Source organism: Berghia stephanieae, chromosome 10, assembly GCF_034508935.2.
Source record: "Berghia stephanieae isolate SIO BIC M18660-M18661 chromosome 10, UCSD_Bste_1.3, whole genome shotgun sequence".
NCBI lineage: Eukaryota > Metazoa > Mollusca > Gastropoda > Nudibranchia > Aeolidiidae > Berghia > Berghia stephanieae.
In genome coordinates, this window is record NC_088369.1 from 38,251,292 (window position 1) to 38,276,291 (window position 25,000).

At 37.6% G+C, this 25,000-nt stretch overlaps 1 protein-coding gene across 3 annotated transcripts in view; it reads left to right on the forward strand.

Annotated features, from left to right (window-relative positions):
• LOC144981101 (uncharacterized) overlaps positions 1–25,000 on the forward strand; it is an 860,429-nt gene that overhangs the window by 73,699 nt on the left and 761,730 nt on the right. Inside the window, exons 5-6 of one of the 3 annotated variants that reach the window (XR_013647007.1) lie at positions 673–3,785; positions 3,842–5,236. Coding sequence is in view for 1 of the 3 variants with exons in the window: in XM_078929231.1 (XP_078785357.1) it covers positions 673–1,673 (1,001 nt within the window). In the remaining 2 variants the exon portion in view is untranslated. Of the gene's footprint in view, positions 1–672; positions 5,237–25,000 lie in introns of those variants that run through there. The other 2 variants (XR_013647006.1, XM_078929231.1) reach the window with 2 other exon arrangements.

The window sequence follows — 25,000 nt, forward strand, 5'->3', positions numbered from 1 at the left end:
TGATGTGTTGCAAGTGCCGTAAAACCCTTAAAAACAAACAAATAAGGGAGGCCATCTCATTTGGCTAATTGACATGTTGAGATAGCTATATCCCTCAAACCAAATAAAAATCTAAACCCCCAATAAATTTTTTAACTACCCATACCAACACCCGACGTCCTCTGCCTTTTTTTACGAGCTTGGTATGGGTAGGTCTAGCGGCTCTTCTCTTTATTCTTTGTATTTTGTCCGTGCCCGACGTCTTTATCCGGAAGACGGCAGAGGACGGCAGTGCCGGGTCGTCGGGGTCAGTCTCCGATGTGGGCTAGCCCTTAGCCTTTAATCGCCTTTCATATTTGTGACTCATCGTCTCAAAACGGTATTATGTCGGGATAAATTATATACTGAGTATTCATTCTCTAACTACAGACATGAAAACTGTGGTTAGTTTCTCTTTGTTATGGTGAAGAATAGATAGATAGCATTTCTTGTATTGCCAAACATTGGAAGTATTTATTTCTTATTATAATCTTATTTCTAAATTTACTTTTTGGGGCGCCGACTCATCCGGACTTAATACCGTTTTGAGACTGTAGGTCACAATTATTTGATATAGACATTTGAATCTGTTTGTGGCGAATGTTCCAAAATAATCAGGTTTTTGTTTATTTGTTGTTGTTTTTTTTTTCACAGATTCGACAACAGCGACGACAGAGTTACAAAACCCTCTCAGTGTTCATGGAGGATTTATCGCCCTTGCCGCTGGATTATCCGTCGTGGTGCCTCTCATCTGCGTGCTCATCGTCCAGCTACGCCGCGCCAAGAGAGAGGAGCAGAACCGAGCAGCGGCGGCGCGGGCAGAGGGCAATGGCGATTTATCCGACAGCTGCTCGGAAGTCGTGGCTCAGCTGCCACCGACCTACGAAGAACTGTTCGGCCCTGATTATGAGCCTCGCATATCCGTGATGCACACGAGATATAGAAGTACCGATGTGCTCATCAACGAGAGTGAAAACGTCATTGACGGAGTGACGAACCCAAATAGGGACGCGTTAGGAGAACATGACAGTGGGAATGATAGTGCAGGAGATAGCGGTGTAGACGGAGGAAGAGGTGGTGGTGGTGGAAGAGGACGAGGAGGAGGAAATACCAATCCTAATTCATTACTTGCGGACTCATCAGCGTCTATAGCAACCATTTCCGGAAATGACGTAAATGACATTTCCGTCTCTAGGCAATCTCATAACAATATCAATAGAACAAGCAGTAACGGTGGTAGAAACAATAGTGTTAATAATTATGGAAGTAATTTGAATTCTACAGCAGTCTCTCTAGATGTGACAGAGCTCGATGATGGACAATCTAGTCACCAACTCAACACAAACTCAAATCCAAACTCAACAACACATTATGCCTCAAGAGTAGACTCACCTCCAATCAACTCTACTTCTAATTCCAGTGTAAATCGACCACTTTGTGCAATTCCACCAGCCGCGCAATCTCCAGCACATAACTCACCACCATCATCCTCATCCTCTTTAACATCGCCATCTCAACTTTCGTCATCATCATCATCTTCATCAACAAACCCGTCGATCAATGAAAATGCTCCAAATACTCATACGCCTTCTACGTCATCACACGATCCGTTTAGTTCGGTTTTCCCGTATCAATATCATTTCACATTGACCTAATGTATTTCCAGCAAGTCGCACTCTTGAGCGTAAAATGGAGAAGCAATTCAGTACAATGTGAAAATCGTTACGTGAATCTAAAAGATCTTCAAAGACAAGTGCTACACCCAAGCGAGCAGAATTACAGAACGAGTGGTATTTCGAACTGTCACTGCAGGGACGTAGCCGCTGTCGAGTAGGCATGAGCAGCACTCATCGATTCGGAAAGATCCTCACCGCCCCCCCCCCCCCCCCCTTTCCATGTAACTGATGTCAGCTTTCAACCACAGCTCTGCATCCTTTTGCATGAACCTCAAACCATATTAGTTCAAACCCGTCAAACCCCAACGCAATACCTTCCCGTTGATATTACGAACGCCAACAACATTCCTGCAAATGTAGTACCCGGTATGTCCTAACGCCCCAAACTCAACTCAACGAGACTGTATACTTTGTGCCAATCACTGTTGACTATACATATTTTATAATTCACATCTCTGACACTGGCAGTTTTCTTGCATAAAAAACAACAAACTCTACAATACAACATTACATAGATACAGTAAAGTGCTTCGATGATTATATTGCCAGAAATACAATGACCCACCGAAACCTCAATATCGCAACCATGGCATGTACGTGCCCCGGCAATTTTCATGATAGTCAACAATACCTGTGCATAATTTTTGGTCAATTTGCCTCTGACAGACATGGTCGGAATAAACCTTTCTTCAATCAACACTCCTTTGTAACTACAATCCCACATGTGTCATGTGTCATCCGCCATACAGATTCATTGAAGATCACCTCCATGTAAATTTTCACAAATTTGCCTCTGACGGCTGTGGCTGTATAACATCATCGCCACTTCAACACTCTTGAAGCGTCTGTCTCACAGGCTTCTCTTGACCTAACTACAAATCTCGCTGAAGGTCATCTAGAAGCATTTTTGACCCACTCGCCTTTGACAGATGCGGCCGGAATAAACGTTTTCCCTTCTATAAATCCTACACATTGCAATATCCTCAGTCCTACCTTCTCAAATTTACTGATCACCTCGAAATCCTTTTTTAAAAAAAATCAAATTATTCACTCTGGCGGATGCGGTTTGAACCCATACAAAATCCTAAATCGCCATATTATACACACAGTCTTGTATTGAGTCTACCTCCACAAATTCACTTGTGATTTACCTCGATGTATTTCATACGAAGTACCTCTAGTGGATGTGAAAGGGATGCACTACACCACTTGGCAACCCGTATACTCAGCAATAATTCAATCGTTTCTACTGCCACACATTTACTGATCATCACATCTGTACATTTATCACCTATTTGCCTCTGGTGGTTGTGGCCAGAATGCTCGTTTGTTCTTTCAAGACATCTTTGAGTCTGCAATCACATAGCTATTTTATGTGACTGCTACATACTTCTCGAAAAATCACACACGTTTGTGCATTTATCACCAATTTGCCTCAAACAGAACTGGCCGGAATACACGTTCGTCTTTCAACACATCCTAGACTCTGCAATGTCATAGCTATCGAAAGATAATTTCAATGCATTTCGTCACTAATATGTCTCTGACGGATGTGGCTGGAACATACGTACGTTCTCTCAACACACACCCTGCAATTTATGTGACTACTACAGATCTCACGAAAGATCACATAATTTGTGTATTTATCACCAATTTGCCTCTAACGGAACTGGCCGGAATACACGTTCGTCTTTCAACACATCCTAGACTCTGCAATCGCATAGATATTTTACGTGAATGCTGCATATTTCACGAAAGATCATTTCTATGCATTTCGTCACCAACATGTCTCTGACGGATGTGACTGGAACATACAGCCGTTCTTTCAACACACACCCTGAAATCAACTTTTATATGACTGCTACAAATTTCACGAAAGATCACATAATTTGTGCATTTATCACCAATTTGCCTCTGACGGAAATGGCCGGAATACATGTTTGTTCTTTCAACAGATCCTGTAATCCCTTTTCTGGGTGGGGTTCCTGACCTCCCATAATGGGCAGGGAAGCACTTACTATGTCTTCTATCCCCTTATTTCTGTTTTCCAAATTACTTTCTGTCTTTGTCTTGGAATGAGATTACTTGGTTGTGTCCTGACCCTGGCCGGAGTTCCTTGGCTGGAAGGGAAACAGTCGAATGTATAGTTATTGTTTGGGGAGATGATAATTTGTTTCCTTGTAAATCATCTCTGTTATGTATCGTTATTTTTTTATTTTTGACATATCATGAGTAAACATTTGAGTGTATTCCTCTTAGTGGGATCTTGTGCTGGTGTCTGGGTGAGACTTTTAGGTGATTTCAAACTAAGTACTTTGATGGTGTGCTCTTGGAATCTACATCTGTTTCTTATTTGAACCAATTCTCTTTTGTCTTATCTTTTCTTGGGTGCTTTAGTTGTAATTCTAGAACTTTTTACTATCCAATTTACTTCCTTTTTTACTGGCGTTGATATGACCTTAATGTGTTGCAAGCGCCGTAAAACCCTTAAAAACAAAAACAAGAATAAAGAGTAGCCCTACTTTGGAGAAGGCTCTCTACTCACATGCTCTCACAGTACTCAGGTGTAAAATGAGTACCTGGCCGTTAAAAGCGTTGTCTCTGTCCGAAAAAAATTGTAATATCGCCTAACAGGCGTCATGTCCCGACCTAAATGTTAAATGTTGCTGTTGGTCAGGGACCCCTTGTAAAGCGCTTTCAGCATGTTTAGTGGATATTGCGCTATATAAAGCGCAATTTTAAAAAATCTCATTGGAAGTGTCAAACCACGTTCTGGATGACTGCATACATACTTTGTGTAATCGATCTTCTGGTTTCAGAGTGATGGCATCTCCCATAGCGGACAGGGAGGGTCCATAATGTGCCTTCTTTCCCCCTATGTCTGTTTTCCAACATGCTTTCTGTCTTTGTCTTGGAATGAAATTACTTGGTTTTGTCCTGGCCCTGGCCGGAGTCCTGGCTGTGAGGGAAACAATCAATTGCATAGTTATTGTTTTGAGAGATGATATTTTTTCCTTGTAAATCATCTCTCTGTTGTGAATTTTTATATTTATTTTGAATGTATAATGTAAGCATTTTAGTTAGATTTTGTGCTTGTGTCCGGATGAGACTTATAGATGATCTCAAGCTAAATACATTAGTGGTATGCTCTTGGAATCTACATCTGATCCCTATTTATTCCCAGTTCCCCTTTGTCTTCCTTTCTCTTGGATGCTTTAATTGTAATTCTAGAACTTTTTACTATCCCATTGTCTTCCTTTTTACTGGCGCTGATATAACCTAAATGTGTTGCAAGCGCCGAAAACCCTTAAAAACAAAAAAAAACAAGAGTGATGGCATCTTATTTTCTAGCCTAAATAAATGCTTGTCATCAATAGAGATCATCCATCCTCGCTCTATTTCGTCCCGTAATCCAAAGAATCTACCCATAGATAGAACGAAGATGATGTCACGAATGCCTTTGTTGTTGTTTTTTGCCATCCATGTTTATGAGTAATTCTCACTAAACTGTATTAACCAGACTATAAACGTTCATGGCTATACATCGTTTTGTGTGTTGGTCATTTTTACTTTCGGATGGCAATGTTGTGAGTTTCTTCGCCAAGCGCATACTATCTATACGCACCTGATACTAAAATATACCACCTTATGATTCAATATGTAACTCATTCATTATTTTAGTCCTTGGAAGGACTAGTTACATACACACTTCCGATAAGTTTGGAACCGGAATAATAGAAGGTGTGACGTCACGACTTGACTACCCTATTTCAAGTGAAGTTTTTTCTTTTCAAAATAACAATAAAATCATTTGTAATCGTACAGCAGGGGGGCAGCGTGGCTCAGCGGTACGATCTTAGCTTCGTACCCGAAAGGTACCGAGTTCGATCACCGCCGCTGCGTTATGTGACCTTGAGCAAGTCACCTCGCCCTAGCTCAATTTGTGGCGCTGCACTGCGGCTGACGCCTGGGTTATTCCAGTCTCCCCTTGGAATGGACCCTAAAGACAAATTTTATATATTTTCTTTTTATAATATGTGACCCAGAACCTTAAAAAGGTATTAAATCGGGGAGATTATTACAAAGAGTCACTCAATCAATTTTACTACATTTGGCACGCTCACTAATCATGGGCGTGGCTGAGCAGGTGAACCAAACGTTACTTTTCTTACATCACAATATCGGTATCGAACGATACGAGTTTCCTCAATCATTTGGCATTTGCAACATAATTAGTTCTGTGGTCCCTGTTGTCTCTTTATGTCCCATTTTCTCATCGTATAAAATGAATAATATAATAAAAGAACAAACATCTTATAATAATATTCGCTTTCTTCTTCTTTGTTGTTTGTTTTATCTGTTAAGTTTATGTTGTTGTTGAAATAATAACTTGCATCGTGTATCGATACCACTTTATGCAAGATTTCGATTCGCTCAACACTTCAGTCCGCACGTTTCTTGTCATGAATCGATAACCCGGGATCCTCGGGTCCTTCGTGTGTACGTGCAATATCGATTCTGCTCGGTCATTTATCTTCTTCTTCTTCTTGTTGTGGGGCTATGTGGTCTAGTGGTATGACTCTCGCTTTCGGATCGGAAGGTCCTGGGTTCGAGCTTCGCTCGGCGCATGGTTGAGTCCTCGGAAAAGGCTCTTTACTCACATTCTCTCACCAAGCTCAGCTGTAAAATGAGTACCTGGCCGATAACAACGTTGTGTAATATCGTCTTATAGGCGTCATGTCTAGCTCTACATGTTACGTGCTGCTGTTGGTCAGGGACCCTTTGTAAAGAACTTTGAGCACATTTGGTGGAGATTGTGGTATATAAAAGCTCACGTTTTTTCTTGTTTCTTCTTCTTCTTCTTCTTCTTCTTCTTCTTCTTCTTCTTCTTCTTCTTCTTCTTCTTCTTCTTCTTCTTCTTCTTCTTCTTCTTCTTCTTCTTCTTCTTCTTCTTCTCTTCTTCTTCTTCTTCTTTCTTCTTTCTTCTTCTTCTTCTTCTTCTTCTTCTTCTTCTTCTTCTTCTCTTCTTTCTTCTTCTTCTTCTTCTTCTTCTTCTTCTTCTTCTTCTTCTTCTTCTTCTTCTTCTTCTTCTTCTTCTTCTTCTTCTTCTTCTTCTTCTTCTTCTTCTTCTTCTTCTTCTTCTTCTTCTTCTTCTTCTTCTTCTTCTTCTTCTTCTTCTTCTTCTTCTTCTTCTTCTTCTTCTTCTTCTTCTTCTCTCTTCTTCTTCTTCTTCTTCTTCTTCTTCTTCTTCTTCTTCTTCTTCTTCTTCTTCTTCTTCTTCTTCTTCTTCTTCTTCTTCTTCTTCTTCTTCTTCTTCTTCTTCTTCTTCTTCCTTCTTCCTTCTTCCTTCTTCCTTCTTCCTTCTTCCTTCTTCCTTCTTCCTTCTTCCTTCTTCTTCTTCTTCTTTCTTCTTTCTTCTTTCTTCTTTTCTTTCTTCTTTCTTCTTTCTCTTCTTTCTTTCTTTCTTTCTTCTTTCTTCTTTCTTCTTTCTTCTTTCTTCTTCTCTTCTTCCTTCTTCTTCTTCTTCTTTCTTCTTCTTCTTCTTCTTCTTTTCTTCTTTCTTCTTCTTTCTTCTTTCTTTCTTCTTCTTCTTCTTCTTCTTTCTTCTTCTTTCTTCTTCTTTCTTCTTCTCTTCTTCTTTCTTCTTCTTTCTTCTTCTTTCTTCTTCTTTCTTCTTCTTTCTTCTTCTTCTTCTCTTCTTCTTCTTTCTTCTTCTTTCTTTCTTCTTTCTTCTTCTTTCTCTTCTTTCTTCTTCTTCTCTTTCTTCTTTCTTCTTCTTTCTTCTTCTTTCTCTTCTTCTTCTTCTTCTTTCTTCTTTTCTTCTTCTTTCTTCTTCTTTCTTCTTCTTCTTCTTCTTTCTTTCTTCTTCTTTCTTCTTCTTTCTTCTTCTTTCTTCTTTCTTTCTTTCTTCTTTCTTCTTCTTTCTTCTTCTTTCTTCTTCTTTCTTCTTCTTTCTTCTTCTTTCTTCTTCTTTCTTCTTCTTTCTTCTTCTTTCTTCTTCTTTCTTCTTCTTTTTTCTTCTTTCTTCTTCTTTCTTCTTCTTTCTTCTTCTTTCTTCTTCTTTCTTCTTCTTTCTTTCTTCTTTCTTCTTCTTTCTTCTCTTTTCTTTCTTCTTTCTTCTTCTTTCTTCTTTTTCTTCTTTCTTCTTCTTCTTTCTTCTTCTTTCTCTTCTTCTTTCTTCTTCTTCTTCTTTCTTCTTCTTTCTTCTTCTTCTTTCTCTTCTTTCTTCTTCTTTCTTCTTCTTTCTTCTCTTTCTTCTTCTTCTTCTCTTTCTTCTTCTTTCTTCTTCTTTCTTCTTCTTCTTCTTCTTCTTTCTTCTTCTTTCTTCTTCTTCTTCTTCTTTCTTCTTCTTTCTTCTTCTTTCTTCTTCTTTCTTCTTCTTTCTTCTTCTTTCTTCTTCTTTCTTCTTCTTTCTTCTTCTTCTTCGTTAAAGTGGATCGTTATTGGACATTGCCTCCCAAACAACTCGACGGAACTCCTCTCTGGTTTTCAACTGTGTGAGTGCTCCCCTCAGTCAGTCCGCTAGATGTGAAGTTGCCAGCCTTCTCCACCAGTAAGAGGAGACACTGGGTGGTAGCGAATCGGCTTCGGTCGAGAACCTGCCTAACGACAAAATTGCTTCATCAGTGGGGACTTTCCACCTGTCCAACATGTACCCGATGTGGGAACGAACCCGAAACCGCAGAGCATCTAGTTGAACGGTGTGTTGCGACGAAGCTTCCGAGCGTGTTTGTGACGCTGCACGAGTTCGGTAAAGAATTTGCAGATTGGGTCGATCGTCATAACATAGTAGTGTGAGCACCATTAGAGACTGCTGCTATTTCTTGAACCCACCGCCTACCTGGTTTTCCTCAGCTCCGCTAGCCATTGCAGGCACCCAAGCACCCTCCATGCAATGCTTTTCAATAATTGAAACTTGTCTTTTGGTGTGGCCAAATAATCACAGCTTGAAAGGTTTAAGTGCAGAAAATTTATTTAATTTTATAGCAAAGAATATGAAGGGTTTCCGACAGCTCAGTTGGTACAACAACAACAACAACAACAACAACAACTACTACTACTACTACTACTACTACTACTACTACTACTACTACTACTACTACTACTACTACTAATACTAATACTAATACTACTACTACTGCTGCTGCTACTACTACTACTACTACTACTACTACTACTACTACTACTACTACTACTACAACTACAACTACAACTACAACTACTACTACTACTACTACTACTACTACTACAACTACTACTACTACTACTACTACTACTACTACTACTACTACTACTACTACTACGACTACTACGACTACTACGACTACTACGACTACTACTACTGCTGCTACTACTACTACTACTACTACTACTACTACTACTACTACTACTACTACTACTACTACGACGACGACGACTACGACTACGACTACTGCTACTGCTACTACTACTACTACTACTACTACTACTACTACTACTACTACTACTACTACTACTACTTCTGCTACTACTACTACTGCTACTACTACTACTACAACTACAACTACAACTACAACTACAACTACAACTACAACTACGACTACGACTACGACTACGACTACGACTACTACTACTCTACAACCACCACCATAACGCATACTGTTGCTTCTCTAACATTGCAGATCATTAAAATCCATTTTTACGTCGTCAACCAAAGATGATAATCAAGATGATAAAGAAGAGGCCAACTTGATTGGTCGTGGCTGAGTTTCTTTCTTGTTTTTGGAAACTTGGCGGCTTCGGGAACTTGGTGCCTAAGATTTTCATATGGCTATGTAATTGCATCCCTGCTTGCAAAGAAATTAAACGATCACAAAGCAACACTTCCGCTTCATTGACCCCAAGTCTTGACGTCATACTCGCACAAATCGTGATAGCGTGGACTGAAGAAATTGCAATGTCATATTTCTTGTTAAGAAATTCCAGTATCAATTCTGTGATAGGAAGGATTGTACCGTTGTAGTGGCTGGATGTTGAGTTATAAAGATAAAGTCCGAGGCTTTCGCTTAGTATGACGTCACTTCCTTTAACGTTCACCCAACTATTGGAGGTCCAAGAACTCGAGAAGTCCACAAATCCAGAGTGTTGAACGTGTGTAATGATGCTGAGAGTAACTCGTTCCAGTAGTTTCATACTTTTGGTTTTGCCATACACCTTCATGCCAATAATAAGCATTCTGTAACACAAAACACCAACTGGAATTCTGTTGTCTCTGCAGCCTCCATTTGGAATTGTCACGCGTACATCGTTTTCTCTAAATATATCATAATCCAGACCAAAATCAAGATCATAATGGATTGTCAGAAGTATTGGGTGATTAATGTTTTTGAAGTCAATCTCATAGCTGATGTGGTCCCTTCCTTTAACGAAATGGAGATACTGAGAATGTTTGTTAATCACCACTTCCTTGCAAGCGGTACGTTTCACAGCCAACTCCTGGTACAGAGCTGTACTAGTCCCTAGAGTACTTAATGTCGTAATTCCAGGGTATGGGGTGGTCGAGCTCTTTTGGTACTCAAATTCAAAGAGGTCACAAGTGACCTGGTCACTCCAAAATAAGCGTGTCTTTTCTTTTTTACCCGACCCCTTTTTGGTTTTGATACACTGTCTGCCGAAGTTAGTTGGGCATGGCAGGTCAATGGGAGGCTTGAAACCAAGAGGTCTTTTATCAAATACTTCAAGGGCGTACGATTTTCGTCCGAACAGGACAAAGTCTTGTAAATGCTTTACTGAAGCATGCTCCCTGGGAAACGTTATGACTTTTTTCCAGGGTACGATCGTGTGTCCAGATGTGTCTAGTCCATGGTAAATACATCGATAAATACTTTCGTTGATGAAGTTTAAAGCATGATTTACTGTTATAAATGTTGACCTGTAGGTTGTTTCCTCCGTAACCCGGTGTTCTGTATGGACAGAGAGAAAGAGGTAACCTCATGACATAGAATGTTGGATGAGATCCTGATCCCAACTATCTAGTAGAGTATTTGCTTAAATTTGAGCTTTGAGGTGTTTTTTTTTTGTATAGAGCAATATCCACTTAACGTGCTCGAAGCGCTTTACAAGGGGTCCCTGACCAACAGCAACATTTAACATTTAGGGCGGGACATGACGCCTGTTAGGCGATAGTACATTTTTTCGGACAGAGGCAACGCTGTTAACGGCCAGGTACTCATTTTATAACTGAGTACGGTGAGAGAATGTGAGTAAAGAGCCTTCTCCAAGGACTAATCTATGCGCCGAGCGAGGCTCGAACTCAGGACCTTCCGATCCAAAAGTAGCAAAAATCTCTAGGATTGAGTGAGTTAAATTGACTCAATAGTTATTATATAAGTAGAGACAAAAATATCTTAATTTTACATATTTTTCGCAGAAGTAGGCATGGCTGTATAAGTAAAAGACTCCGAAACCGGCACAAGCAATCTGAAGCGGTTTCATTCTAGAACAAGTACACCATGCGGCTACGTGGTCTAGTGGTATGACACTCGCTTTCGGATCAGAAGGTCCTGGGTTCAGCTGAGTCATTGGAAAAGGCTCTTTCCTCATATTCGCATTGCATCGCCCAGAGCGGGACTCGAACCAGGGACCTACAGATCCCAAGACGAATGTCATACAACTAGACCACAAGGTTGTTTAGTATAAACTCATCTGTACCTTGTTTATACATGTATTAATAATGATAATTGATGATAATAATATTATAATAATAATAATAATAATAATAATACATGACATTTATAACGCGCATTTTCATCACTGGGTGATGCTCAATGCGCGAAACAATAATATAGTGACATTATTATACAAATGAAACATTATACATACTACATCAACATAATATTATCATATTACAACAATGTAATAACTAAACATAAAGTCATCAATACAAGATATGTTATAATACACCCACATGCTATGTCAAATACGGAAATGATATAAAATAATGATATAATAACATAAACTAAATTAAAATTCATTATGATGTACAAAATGTACGATCTACGCTTGTAATAAACAAGGGATTCTGTACTTCCTGTTCCTCCCTTACCGGTCAATAAAAATGGCGTCATTGTCATTAAATCTTCTTTGAGTTAATATCTAAAATATCCAATCTCACAACCAAAATAAATCATCTCTTCACCAAAACAATATAACATAACAAAGGTCGCACAAAGGTACTGGTAGCAACTAACCAGTTCTACATTCGTCAATGATTGGGTCTCCCCTGATGCAGGTCACGTGAGCATGGGCTAAATACATTCGAATCTGTGGGTCATTTATTAGGTTCGTATCGTTCTCTCTGTAGCAATCGCTCCTGGATTCCCAGCAACAGTCGTTGAAAACGAGGCAGTTGGAATCGCATTGGCGGGCAGCCTAGAAAAGAAAATAACAAAAAAAAGCAAATTGGTAGCATCTGTTGATGATGGCATTGACAATCTCCTGGGTTAAAGATTAATGAATAAATAGAGAAATAGATAAACAAATAAATAGCGGTAATGATAAATAAATAAATAAGTAAAGAAATAAATAACTAAATAAAGGGATTAATGAATAGATCAATTAAGTAAAACTTTCAGCCACGTCTAACGTACCCAGCTACCTAATTGCTTCTCTTTGATTAGGGGGAGTTGGAGAGGTCATAAAAATTATGAACTGCACGATGCAGCATTGGTCATTATTTTGATGGGCAGCCTAGAAAATATAAGAATTAGAAAAACTTGGAGCATCTAGATAATGATGATGATGACACAAACAGTTTCTATAAAATGAATAAATGAATGAATAATTAAATAAGTTAACGTGATGAAACATTCGGCGAGATCAAATATACCCATCAACCCAAATGATCGATGGGTATGAAGGGGTTCAGAAAAAATGTAGATTGCACACTGGATCAACAGGTGCCCCTTAACCGAGGGACGGTTACTCCATCCACCACTGTGCAATCGAAAAACTCAAGAAAACAGCCTGGGTGGGGTTCCTGACGTCCCATAGTGGGCAGGGAGGTATATACTGTGTCTTCTATCGCCTTATATCTGTTTTCAAACTTGCATTCTGTCTTTGTCTTGGAATGAGATTACTTGGTTTTGTCCTGGCCCTAGCTGGGAGGGAAATAGTCAAATGCATAGTTATTGTTTTGGGAGATGATATTTCTTTCCTTGTAAATCATCTCTCTGTTGTGTATTATTATATTTGTTATTTTGAATTTATAATGTAGGCATTTGAGTGTATTCCTCTTAGTGGGGACCGTGCTTGTGTCCAGATGAGACTTATAGGTGATCTCAAACTAAGTACATTGATGGTATGCTCTTGGAACCTACATCTGATCCCTATTTGTTCCCAGTTCCCCTTTTGTCTTACTTTTTCTTGGTTGCTTTAATTGTAATTCTAGAACTTTTTACTATCCCATTTTCTGCCTTTTTACTGGCGCTGATAATATAACCTAAAAGTGTTGCAGGCGCCGTAAAACCTTTAAAAACAAAAACAAAACAAGAAAACGGCCAATATTATTTCGCTTAGGTTTCTGGTCTGATGCCGGTTTATTTCTGTCCTTCCTTCCGAGCCATTGGACCCAAGGAGCCGGAGTTATAATCCCCATTTACTACAGCGTGAAACGGACAATAGCAAATGCTTGCCATCCTTTGGATAGGACATTACTTCTTCCAAATCTAACAGACGCAGCTACCCATTCACTGCTGAGTTGACACGGGGGTCGGAAAATAAAATCTCGACTGCACCCGGGATCGATCTTGATATCTTTTGCGTGTGAAGCGTGTGCTCTACCAACGGAGCTATCGGGACCCCGGTTTATTTCTGTAGGTCATAAATATATGTGACTCTGACCGTGACCTTCGTAAAGTTATGGCCTGATACTGACCAAAAAATGACGTCAAAATGCCAGTCTTTTGCCACAAAAGAAAACAAATCGTGAGTTGTATTCAATAGTTCAACCAATGAAATAACTTGTTTCCTTGGGCTCTACTAACGACAACTCACTAAGCGGTGCAAAAAACAAATAATGACGTCAAACTGCCAGTCCTTTTGGATTTCAGTATCAGGCTATAACATAACGATGGCTACGATGCTACGCTCTGACCCTCAGTCTTCAAAAGGCACTACATAATATGTCGGAACGTACCAGATGCCGGAGATGATTTTTACATTTAAATAAATGACCGTGAACAGACCTGTCAACTTGAAAATTTTAAAACTCGTAATTTTTCGAAGATAAAAATTGTAATCGTTATTGTTAAATTTAAAAATCAACAATTTACCCTTACACTGATTAAATAATACTTTTAAAATCCTTAAAATTATGTAGATAGTCCGGCATCAAAATTCATTTTCAATAACTTTAAATGACTTTGAGAAGCTTATCAAGTTCTGAAAAAGGGGCCAAAATGTCGTCATTTTACGAACTTTTCGTAATAGTAAGCAGGACTTCCTTAAATGTAGATATAAATAATAAAGTGAAATTGAATGTAAGCTTCAATTTAATTACAAAAACAGATCAAGTGAACGTTTCGGGTTTCCCCTTTATCAACAAAACAGGATGAATGAAACACTACAGATGAATGCGATAATATGGTAGTGGCGTAGTTAAGATGAATAAACAGCAACATTTACATTGCCCAGTATTCTTAAATGTAGATACTATTCTTGGTCACCGCATCTATTGTCTTCACTAAAACATAGAAAAGAAGTCCCGGTTTCATATAGTTGATAATAAAATCACTGTTTAGCATGAAATTATTCCGACTTAACTCTGTCCTTACCAGCCATTTTCAGGATTTCCCCCAAAACTTCACACCCACCCAACACAATAATAGTTTTTACTTACTCAACAGAAAAGCAACAAATACATTCTATGCATAATATTGATCAGCAAAATGAACTCTAAAACACAGCGTCATGTTTATATATATATATATATATATATATATATATATATATATATATATATATATATATATATATATATATAGCTATATATAATAAAACATTTGTCTTTAAATTTCGTGATTTGCAAACGAAATGTAATGATAAAAGAGCTGGTTGGATCCTAACGAATGTGACGATTTTCCTATGGTTGGTAAGAAGAGGGTTAATACAAGGATTCAAAAGATTCAAACGTTTATTTATAGGCAATTGCCAATATAACTCATACAGAAAATAATATTTTCATCAACAAATCAAGTAAATAAAATCAATAATAAAGCAAGGCAAACAATGCTAGTAATAATGACAATAATAATAATAATAATAATAATGATAACAATAATAATAATAATAATAATAATAATAATAATAATAATATAATAATAGTAATAATAGTAATAATAATAATAATAATAGTAATAATAATAATAGTAATAATAATAATAGTAATAATAATAATAATAATAATAATAGTAATAATAATAGTAATAATAATAATAATAATAATAATAATAATAATAATAATAAAATAAATAATAAAATAATAATAATATATAATAATAAATAATAATAATAACAAAATAATAATAATAATCATAAAATAACAATAATAATAATAACAATAATAATATATTAATAACAACAACAACAATAATAATAATAATATAATAATAATAATAATAATAATAATAATACAATATAATAATAATAATAACACAGTACCCGCTGGATTCCAGTACGCTGAATCCCAGAACGCCCCGCAATACAGCACTGAAACTGGGTAACAGAAGTTTGTTTACATAACAAGTCGTTACCTCTCAGTACATCGGATTTAGACACACTCTGATTCCCTTAGCACGCTTTTTGGCTTCTCCCGAGAGTGTACTAGAATCCAACGAGTACTGTACCGCTTTGATGCGGTTGAATCACATTTATTGTTTACTCCAGCCACAAGTAATAAAATCAATACATACAAGCATTGGGTAATCCTCCAGAAACGATGCAAAATTATCAGGATCTAAAAAAGCCGCTCTATCCATTGATTTTGGAGAATACGTTCCAGAATTGGATTCAGTAGTCTGATGTCACGCGCCCGGCAACGGTGGCCATCTTGGTTCTAAACAAAGAAAATCTTTACTTTTTATTCTTCATGCTGGCGAGAACTTTTCATTCCCTTTTCATATGCCTTGTGATCAGAATGTGTAAAAGTCAAAACATGATCAAATTGATAGGTTTTTTTCCCTCTGGATACGCTTTTAAGCTCGCCGGAGAAATATTTCATACGGCGTCCGCCATTGTTCCGATAGTTTAGAGCCAGTGTTACTAAGTTACCATACGTCATTAGGAAGGAAGTGACGGTACGACTATTGAATCCTATTGCGGAGTCCCAAAGTATTGTCGGGTGCCATCTGGTTGCTGCTTGGTATTTGGCCCCTCACGCCGGGAGATTGCAAGATCGCGCCCCAGCAGAAAAGTGTCAGTAATAGTTTAGACAGACCAGGAGAATGTGATTCAGTCATTGTTTACGTCACGTGTATTCACTTCCCGTAAAATGCAGCAAGTAGTTATGATTCCTGAAATTATTTATATATACATATACATATATATTAAAAATACCATCAATATGCTGCAATCTACCTCTTTATATATATATATATATATATATATATATATATATATATATATATATATATATATATAGTCGTCGTCGTAGTAGTAGTAGTAGTAGTAGTAGTAGTAGTAGTAGTAGTAGTAGTAGTAGTAGTAGTAGTAGTAGTAGTAGTAGTAGTAGTAGTAGTAGTAGTAGTAGTAGTAGTAGTAGTAGTAGTAGTACAACAAACGGATTGTAACGTTGAAATTGGATCAAGGCAAGTAATTCATGAAATTCCAGACCGACTGCTTATGGATACAATTCATTCGGAAGTGTACATTAACCTATTGTTTACTTTTTAAAATCATGCGTCAGAGATTAAATAAGAAGAGAATATGCATTCTGAAGTATGGAATATCAAAACTACAAGTATAGGGCATTGTTAAACAGCTTCTATAGCTTTACCCCAGATTCGCTCGGTTTTTATGATTATTTCTGATCTAAAGCCTTCAAGTTTTATTCACTTCTCATTGGTTTTTAAGGCATAAACCTATAGTGTCATGAGATTTGGTCCTATTTATGCGTGTCTGCTCAAAAAGACACCAGTTCATTGCGTATTTTATTCTCTGGGGCACGATTTAAAATACACCGCAAGAGGTCGCTGTAACCAGTGCATTAAATTAGTCCTGAAATCGAATAATAGTATTTCGTGGATTATTTCCCTTGATACCGTGGCTCCACAAACAAATTCCTCTCTGTTTTCAATTCGCTCTTCCCCCTGAACTTGTAATAATAATAATAATAATAATAATAATAATAATAATAATAATAATAATAATAATAATAATCGCGAAGTCCATGGTTTGAGAGTTTTTTTTTTTTACCAAGATGAGGGTCATTTAAATCGACATGCCTCTAGCGCAATGAAGGGCGGGACATGATGATGATGATGATGATGATGATGATGATGATGATGATTGTGGTGGTGGTGGTGCTGCTGCTGCTGCTGCTGGTGACATGGTGGTGGTGGTGGTGCTGAGGATGCTGAGGATGATGATAATGATGATTATGTTGATCATCATCATCATCATCATTATAGAGCCGAAGAGAAAACCAAGGAATAAGAGAATATTATAGAATCACTGAATCAAGGGAAGCAATCCATGAATTACTAATATTCGATTTTAGGACAATTTTCATGCAGTGATTACAGCACCCTCAACCGGCATATTTTAAATCGTGGACCAGGGAATAAATACACAATAAATTGTTTTCCTTTTGGCCAGACACGCCTATAGACTAGTATGGGACAGGAAATGGGGTTTTATTTGTCGTAGAGCAAGCTATTTCAAAAAATGGCATTTTTCCATAATTTTGGTACCGTCAGTACAGGCGCCAATGCCCGTGGCAAGGTCAGAACTGACCAATAGGCACCAGTACCTATTAGTCAGTACTGACCCCAAGGCGATGGTGTCTGTTCGTCAGTACTGACCAGCAGGTGCCAGCGCCTGGGGGGTCAGTACTGACGAATAGCCACTCCATTCTTTAAATTTTATTATGTAGCTCTACGAAAGAAATTGGAATAAGAAAAATGTTGGTTGTATCGTAACGAATGTGACGATTGTCCTATAGTTGGTACGGAGAGGGTTAAAAACTTATTCACATTTAGACAAACAATGATTTATGTCTTGTCTATTTTGTCCATCAGGTGAGTCTTGCGATAAAGGCAAATTAATGCGCTTTCTTGACCATGTGTGGCGACAAGGGCATATTGAAAGCCTAACACTAACACTCAGTTGCTACATAGAAGGGGGGGGGGGAGAGCTCATGGTCATCAGTGGTTGACGTTTTTGACCAATTTGTGGCTGTCAACAAGCAACATCCCAACAAACTCAGAGTACATGAGGGTTGAGCTTAAAAATTGAGCTTTTATATAGCGCAATATCCACTAAACGTGTTCAGAGAGCTTTACAAGTAAGGGGTCCCTGGCCAATAGCAACACATAACATGTGGAACAAGATATGACGCCGGTTTGGCGATATTACATATTTTTTTTTCGAACAGAGACAACGCTGTTAACGGCCAGGTACTCATTTTACACATGAGTACGGTGAGAGATTGTGAGTAAAAAGCCTTCTCCAAGGACTCTACTATGCGCCGAGCAAGGCTCGATCCCACCAGGACCTTTCGATCCGAAAGCGAGTGTCATACCACTAGACCACATAGCCGTATAGGGTTGGCAGAGGACATATCGCCGTAGAGGTATGCGATAGGCAACGTGTATACAAGCGCAGACCTCGGATAAGTAAGTAAGTCAGTAAGTAAGTAAGTAAGTAAGTAAGTAAGTAAGTACGTAAGTAAGTAAATAAGTAAGTAAGTAAGTAAGTAAGTAAGTAAATAAGTAAGTAAGTACGTAAGTAAGTAAGTAAGTAAGTAAATAAGTAAGTAAGTAAGTAAGTAAGTAAATAAGTAAGTAAGTAAGTACGTAAGTAAGTAAGTAAGAAAGTAAGTAAATAAGTAAGTAAGTAAGTAAGTAAGTACGTAAGTAAGTAAATAAGTAAGTAAGTAAATAAGTAAGTAAGTAAGTACGTAAGTAAGTAAGAAAGTAAGTGAATAAGTAAGTAAGTAAGTAAGTAAGTAAATAAGTAAGTAAGTAAGTAAGTAAGTAAATAAGTAAGTAAGTAAGTAAGTAAATAAGTAAGTAAGTAAGTACGTAAGTAAGTAAGTAAGAAAGTAAGTAAGTAAGTAAGTAAGTAAGTAAGTAAGTAAATAAGTAAGTAAGTAAATAAGTAAGTAAGTAAGTAAGTGTCTTGCGAGTATTGAAAGTACATCTTTGAAGATTGCAGATATGTCTTATGCTCTTTCGATACGTATTGCGTTTTGTGAGACGGCTGAGGCTATAACAGTTGGTAATATTTCAAAGAGTCCAGAAATCTGGAACAGGAACAAAAATACAGAAGTTCCCTAATGTGTCGCTTTAATTGTGCGGCTATGTGGTCTAGTGATATGACACTCGCTTTCGGATCGGAAGGTCCTGGGTTCGAGCCTCGCGCTCGGCGCATAGTTGAGTCCTTGGAAAAGGCTCTTTACTCGCATTTTCTCACCGTACTCAGGTGTAAAATGAGTACCTGGCAGTTAGCAGCTTTGTCTTTGTCCGAAAAATTGCAATATCGCCTAACAGGCGTCATGTCCCGTCCTACATGTTAAATGTTGCTGTTGACCAGGGACCCCTTGTAAAGCGATTTGAGCGCATTTAGTGGATATTGCGCTATATAAAGCTCAATTGTTTTTTTAATAAAGCTCAATTATTAATTGTTCACGTTCCGATCATTTCAATAAATAAATGTGTAAAAATGAATGATACAAAATATCGGTGGAATTAAATAAGCGCTTTGAGCACATTTAGTAGATATTGCGCTATATAAAGCTCATTTAAAATAATCACCAATTCTTTGAAAAGTCTCACTCCCTTCTGTTTTCAGGAATACCAAAATGAATCTTCTATCCATCATAATAATAATAAAGTAATGGTTACGTAGTATCAATCTTAATGAATATAAATTATTTCTATTAAAAAACCCACTTAAATCATCTAAAGTAATAATTAAAAGGAAACTAACAGCTAAAAAAAAAAACAAAAAGTGAACTTTCGGGATCAAAACCCTTCTTCATCAACAAGAAAAACAATAAAAACAATTAATAATGCATCACTTTTTTTTTTTTTTTTTAAAAAAGCTGTTATATTCCTTTTTTATTTATTACCTTTTTAAAAAAAAAAAACAAAAACAATCTACAGAAGCCAACTTAGTTACAAAATTAATAGAAAGGCTTCATCATCGTTGTAAACCGTCGATTAAAACTTTAAATAAAACCGAATCACACAAATTACCAATTCAACAACAATGATAATAAATGGTCATTAAAAAAAATAAATTATGGCTTTATATAATGACAAATAATAAATATACATAAATGCATCACTCAATAATGTCAAAGGGGCCTAATTCTCGTCCAATTCCTATCAAGTAAGAACTTCAATCCTGTCTAACATCAAATAATTAATTATGAACACTTCCATTCGACTCTAATGAAAATGTGACCCAACGTCTCTTGGCTTTATTTGTGCCAAAACAGTGATTTTATAAAGGAACAACTCTTCAACAGTCATAATGCATAATCTTCCATTCGATATAACTTGTAACAGCTTAAACTAATCGAACAATGACTTGACGTACCCTAGAAATCATTTCTATACGACAAATGAACGCTTGTATCGGAAAAGACGACCTTATTTTACGATCATGGGCCCTAATTCAGTTGACTTTAACATATTCTGATCACAAGGTATATGGAAAGTTCTAACCAGCATGAAGAATAAAAAGTAATGATTTTCTTTGTTTAGAACCAAGATGGCCGCCGTTGCCGGGCGGCGTGACATCAGATTACTGAATCCAATTCCTGTCACTTTAAGAAACTACGATTGTCCTCGACAAAATATTTAATCCGTTTTCTGCCGTACTCTTGAAAAATCCATATTTAAAAATTTGGCCAGAAAACTCGTCCTTCATATATATCGATCGATTTAAATAACCCTCATCTTGGCAAAAACTTTCAAACCTGGGACTTCGCAAAGTCGTCCTTAAATTCCCAGGTTTGAGAGTTTGTTTTTTCTTCCCAAGATGAGGGTCATTTAAATCGATCGAGTTTTCTGGCCAAATTTATAAATACAAGTTTTTTACCAGACTACGTCAGAGATAACTGATTATACATAAACTATATTATTCTATTTTTGTAAAAAGGTGAGCTGTTATATAGCGCAATATCTACTAAACGCGCTCAAAGCGCTTTACAATGGGTCCCTGACCAACAGCAACACGCAACATAAAAAAACAAGACATGACCCCTGTTAGGCGATAATACAATTTTTTTTAACAACACTGTTAACGGCCAGGTACGCATTTTACACCTGAGTACAGTTTTGTGTGTTGGTAGCTTATAGATAGTTCGAAGATGACGTCACTCAGGCCTTTGTTATTGTTTTTGCCATCCGCGTTTGTGAGTTGTTCTCACTAAACTGTATTAACCTGACTATAAACGTTCATGGTTACACAGAGTTTGTGTGTTGGTCCGTTATACTTCCGGATGGCAATGTTGTGAACTCCTTGGCCAAGCGCATTCTATCTATATCCGACTGGCGGATGTTGTGAATAATTTACCTAAACGGTTAGCATCGACACAATTTTGAATATCGGGATCGATACATCTCGAAATAATACCGTTTTGATATGGCTGGTCATAAATTATGTATTATGAATTAGATGACCAGGTGGAATCAGATTAAAATTAACTCACTCAACCCAAACACCGACTATATCCGTAGTTTACCCGGGTTACTTTTACCCCGTGCCTATTTATTACATTTTTATGAGACAAATTATAGGCGTATCTAGTATCAAGGTAATACTTTTAGTTTTTACATGTTAATGGTAGTTGAATAAACCTATCTTTGTAATACTCATTTTGATATGGTTTTTTTTTTCCAATTTTGAAAAGTAGCAAAAATCTCTAGGATTGAGTGAGTTAAAATCTCGACTTGTTCTGACGTGTACAATTTGTTAATGGTTTTATCCTTGAACATTTTCGGTCTGATTAGTTTTTCACGCAGTTCCGATAGCTCAGTTAATTAATAGAGCACTAGATTCACACGCAAGGGGCCCGGCCTCCATCCGTCGCCTTCCTTAACTTTCAGTCTGTCTGACACGGACCAAAAATTAATTATCTTAAAATTGATGCTATGCGTTTAGTTTAAAAACTCACAACATCCAGCTAACCCTCTCTTTACGACCCATTGGAAAATCGTCACATTCGTTACGATGCAACAGACAATTTTCTCATTCTGATTTCTCTTGTACATCACAAAATTTAAAGAATTGCTTTGATAACAGCTATAAATACTAAACACTGTGTTGTAGAGCTCACTTGTTACTTTTTGTTTGAGTAAGAAAAGTCTATTATTGTGTTGGGTGGGAGTGAATTCTAAAAATAGCTGATAAGGAGAGAGTTAAATCGTATATTCTATTATAAAAAATAATTATGCCTTTTGCGCCACGATACAATAAGATATCGTCGCCAAGGCATTCCACGAAGGAATATAGATAACGCATCAAACAAGATGTCTGATGTCAACAGGAATCACCCATGTTGTCCAAGTGAGCAAATTGGGGGGTTAATAATCTTGCTCAAGGAAAAAAAAACGAAAGTGCCTGAAGCGGGGCTCGAGCCCGGGTCATCCGGATCACAGTGCAATGCCTTAACCACTCTGCCACTTCGCCCCACATATTCCATTATAACTAGTCAAATAAACATTTCAATGGATATTACTTTACTAAAAGATTTAAAAAATTTAAAACGGTTATTTTTCTTTTTTCTTCTGTCATCAACCGATAACTGTGAACCAACGACCCTTACCTTATCTTACCGGAGTTCCGTCTCCCTACAAAGGTTGAATATCATGGAACGCCATTCTTCACGCTCAAGGGCCATTACCTTACCTTACCGGAGTTCCGTCTCCCTACAGAGGTTGAATGTCATGGAACGCCATTCTTCACGCTCAAGGGCCATGACCGACAAGTCGATTTCTTTGTGCCAGTTTATGCCTCCACATTTCCTATCCAGGACATCCTTGGTTTGCCCCGTGCCTTTCTGTCTGCTACTTTTCCCTCTAACACTGATTTTTGGATGGTGTTGTGTCTCCGAACGTGTCCATTTTAACTTCTGCCCAACGGTTTTCTGGACCTTTGACCTGCATCATTAAGATCTAGAATGTTTGATTTCTTTCTGGTCCATGGTACTTTCAGAATTCTGCGGTACCCCATCAAAGGCATCCATTTTTCTTTCTCTCTCCAACGACCCATAGCCACCTTTAGTATATGCCTATAGCCTGAAGCAATCGGCCCTCGGATACTGCGCATCACTCTTAATTTTAACACAGGTGATTGAAAAAAAAAATCATAATATTGTGAAGTTTTGCGATGCAATTTCTTCATCAGGGTGTCAATATTTTGTGATAAATACTCACAAACGGTGGAATGTGTCTGTTTAGCATGTACTAAAGGTAGCTATGGAATTCAGGAATGTTTGCCAGACATTTTCGTTGACTGGAAATAAAAAGTCTAGAGAACGGAACGGGCTAAATGGCAGGGAATTTTTGATTGGTTACTGCTTAGTAACGCTGCAAGTATCATATCAATTGGATTCAATAGTCTGATGTCACGTCGCCCAGCAACGGCGGCCATCGTGGTTCTAAACAAAGAAAATCGGTACTTTTTATTCTTCATGCTGACTAGAAATTTTTATATGTCATGTGATCAGAATGTGTAAAAGGCAAAACATGATCAGATTTATAATGTTTTTTCCCTCTGGATACGCTTTTATGCTCGTCGGAGAAATATTTCATAAGGAGGTCCGCCATTGTTCCGATAGTTTAGAGCTAGTTACTAAGTTACCATGCGTCATTACAAGGGAAGTGACGTTACGACTGTTGAAGCGTATTCACTTCCTTGTAATGACGCATAGTAACTTAGCAACTGACTCTAATCGGAACAATGGCGGACGCCCTTATGAAATATTTCACCGACGAGCATAAAAGTGTATCCAGTGGAGAAAAACATTATAAATCTGATCATGTTTTGAATTTTATACATCCTGATCACATGACATGTGAAACAGTTCTAGCCAACATGAAGAATAACAAGTACCGATTTTCTTTGTTTCGTACCAAGCTGCTCGCCGTTGCTGGTGACGTGACATCAGACTATTTATTGAATCCAATTGGACAAACTGCCGCGGTAAGGTGAGATCGCTGTAGCCTGGGATGGGATTTTATTAATTTCTAACACCTGAAGTATAAAATCAATATCATAGTCATAGGAATTCAAAAAGGTGTTTCATCATCATCATAGATCAGAATTGAATAACGAAACAAAACGGTGGACTAATTAACATTTTATGAACTTTTGGATGATGAAAATGTTAAACAGAGTGTCAATATAGTCTCCCCTTATTAAATGACACCTTTAACAGATAAACGTAACAGGGGTTTTAGGGGTTTTATGACACTTGCAACACATTAAGGTCATATCAGCGCCAGTAAAAAGGAAGAAAATGGTATAGTAAAAAGTTCTAGAATTACAGTTAAAGCATCCAAGAATAAGGCAGACAAAGGGGAATTGGTTAAAATAGGGAACAGACGTAGATTCCAAGAGCTCACTGTCAGTGTACTTAGCTTGATATCACCTAAACGTCTCTTCCAGACATAAGCACAGGTCCCTACTAAGAGGAACACACTCAAATGTTTACAAATCATATATAATATATAAACAAAACATAATACAGTGCATAACAAGAGAGATGATTTACAAGGAAAAAAATATCATCTCCCAAAACTCTGTACAATCGAATGTTTCCCTCCCAGCCAGGGCCAGGATAAAACAAAGAAATTTCATCCCAAGACAAAGATAGAAAGCAAGTTTGAAAACAGATATAGGGGTAAAGAAGACCTCCTTGCCCACTATGGGATAGAAGACATAAAAATAGTGACCTTTCCGCCCACCTCGGGAGGTCGAATGACCCCAACCAGATTAAAGGAGATAGAAGACATAGCAATAGTGACCTCTCCGACCGCCCTGGGAGGTCGAATGACCCCACCCAATAGAGAGGGCTTGAGAGATAGAAAAAAAAA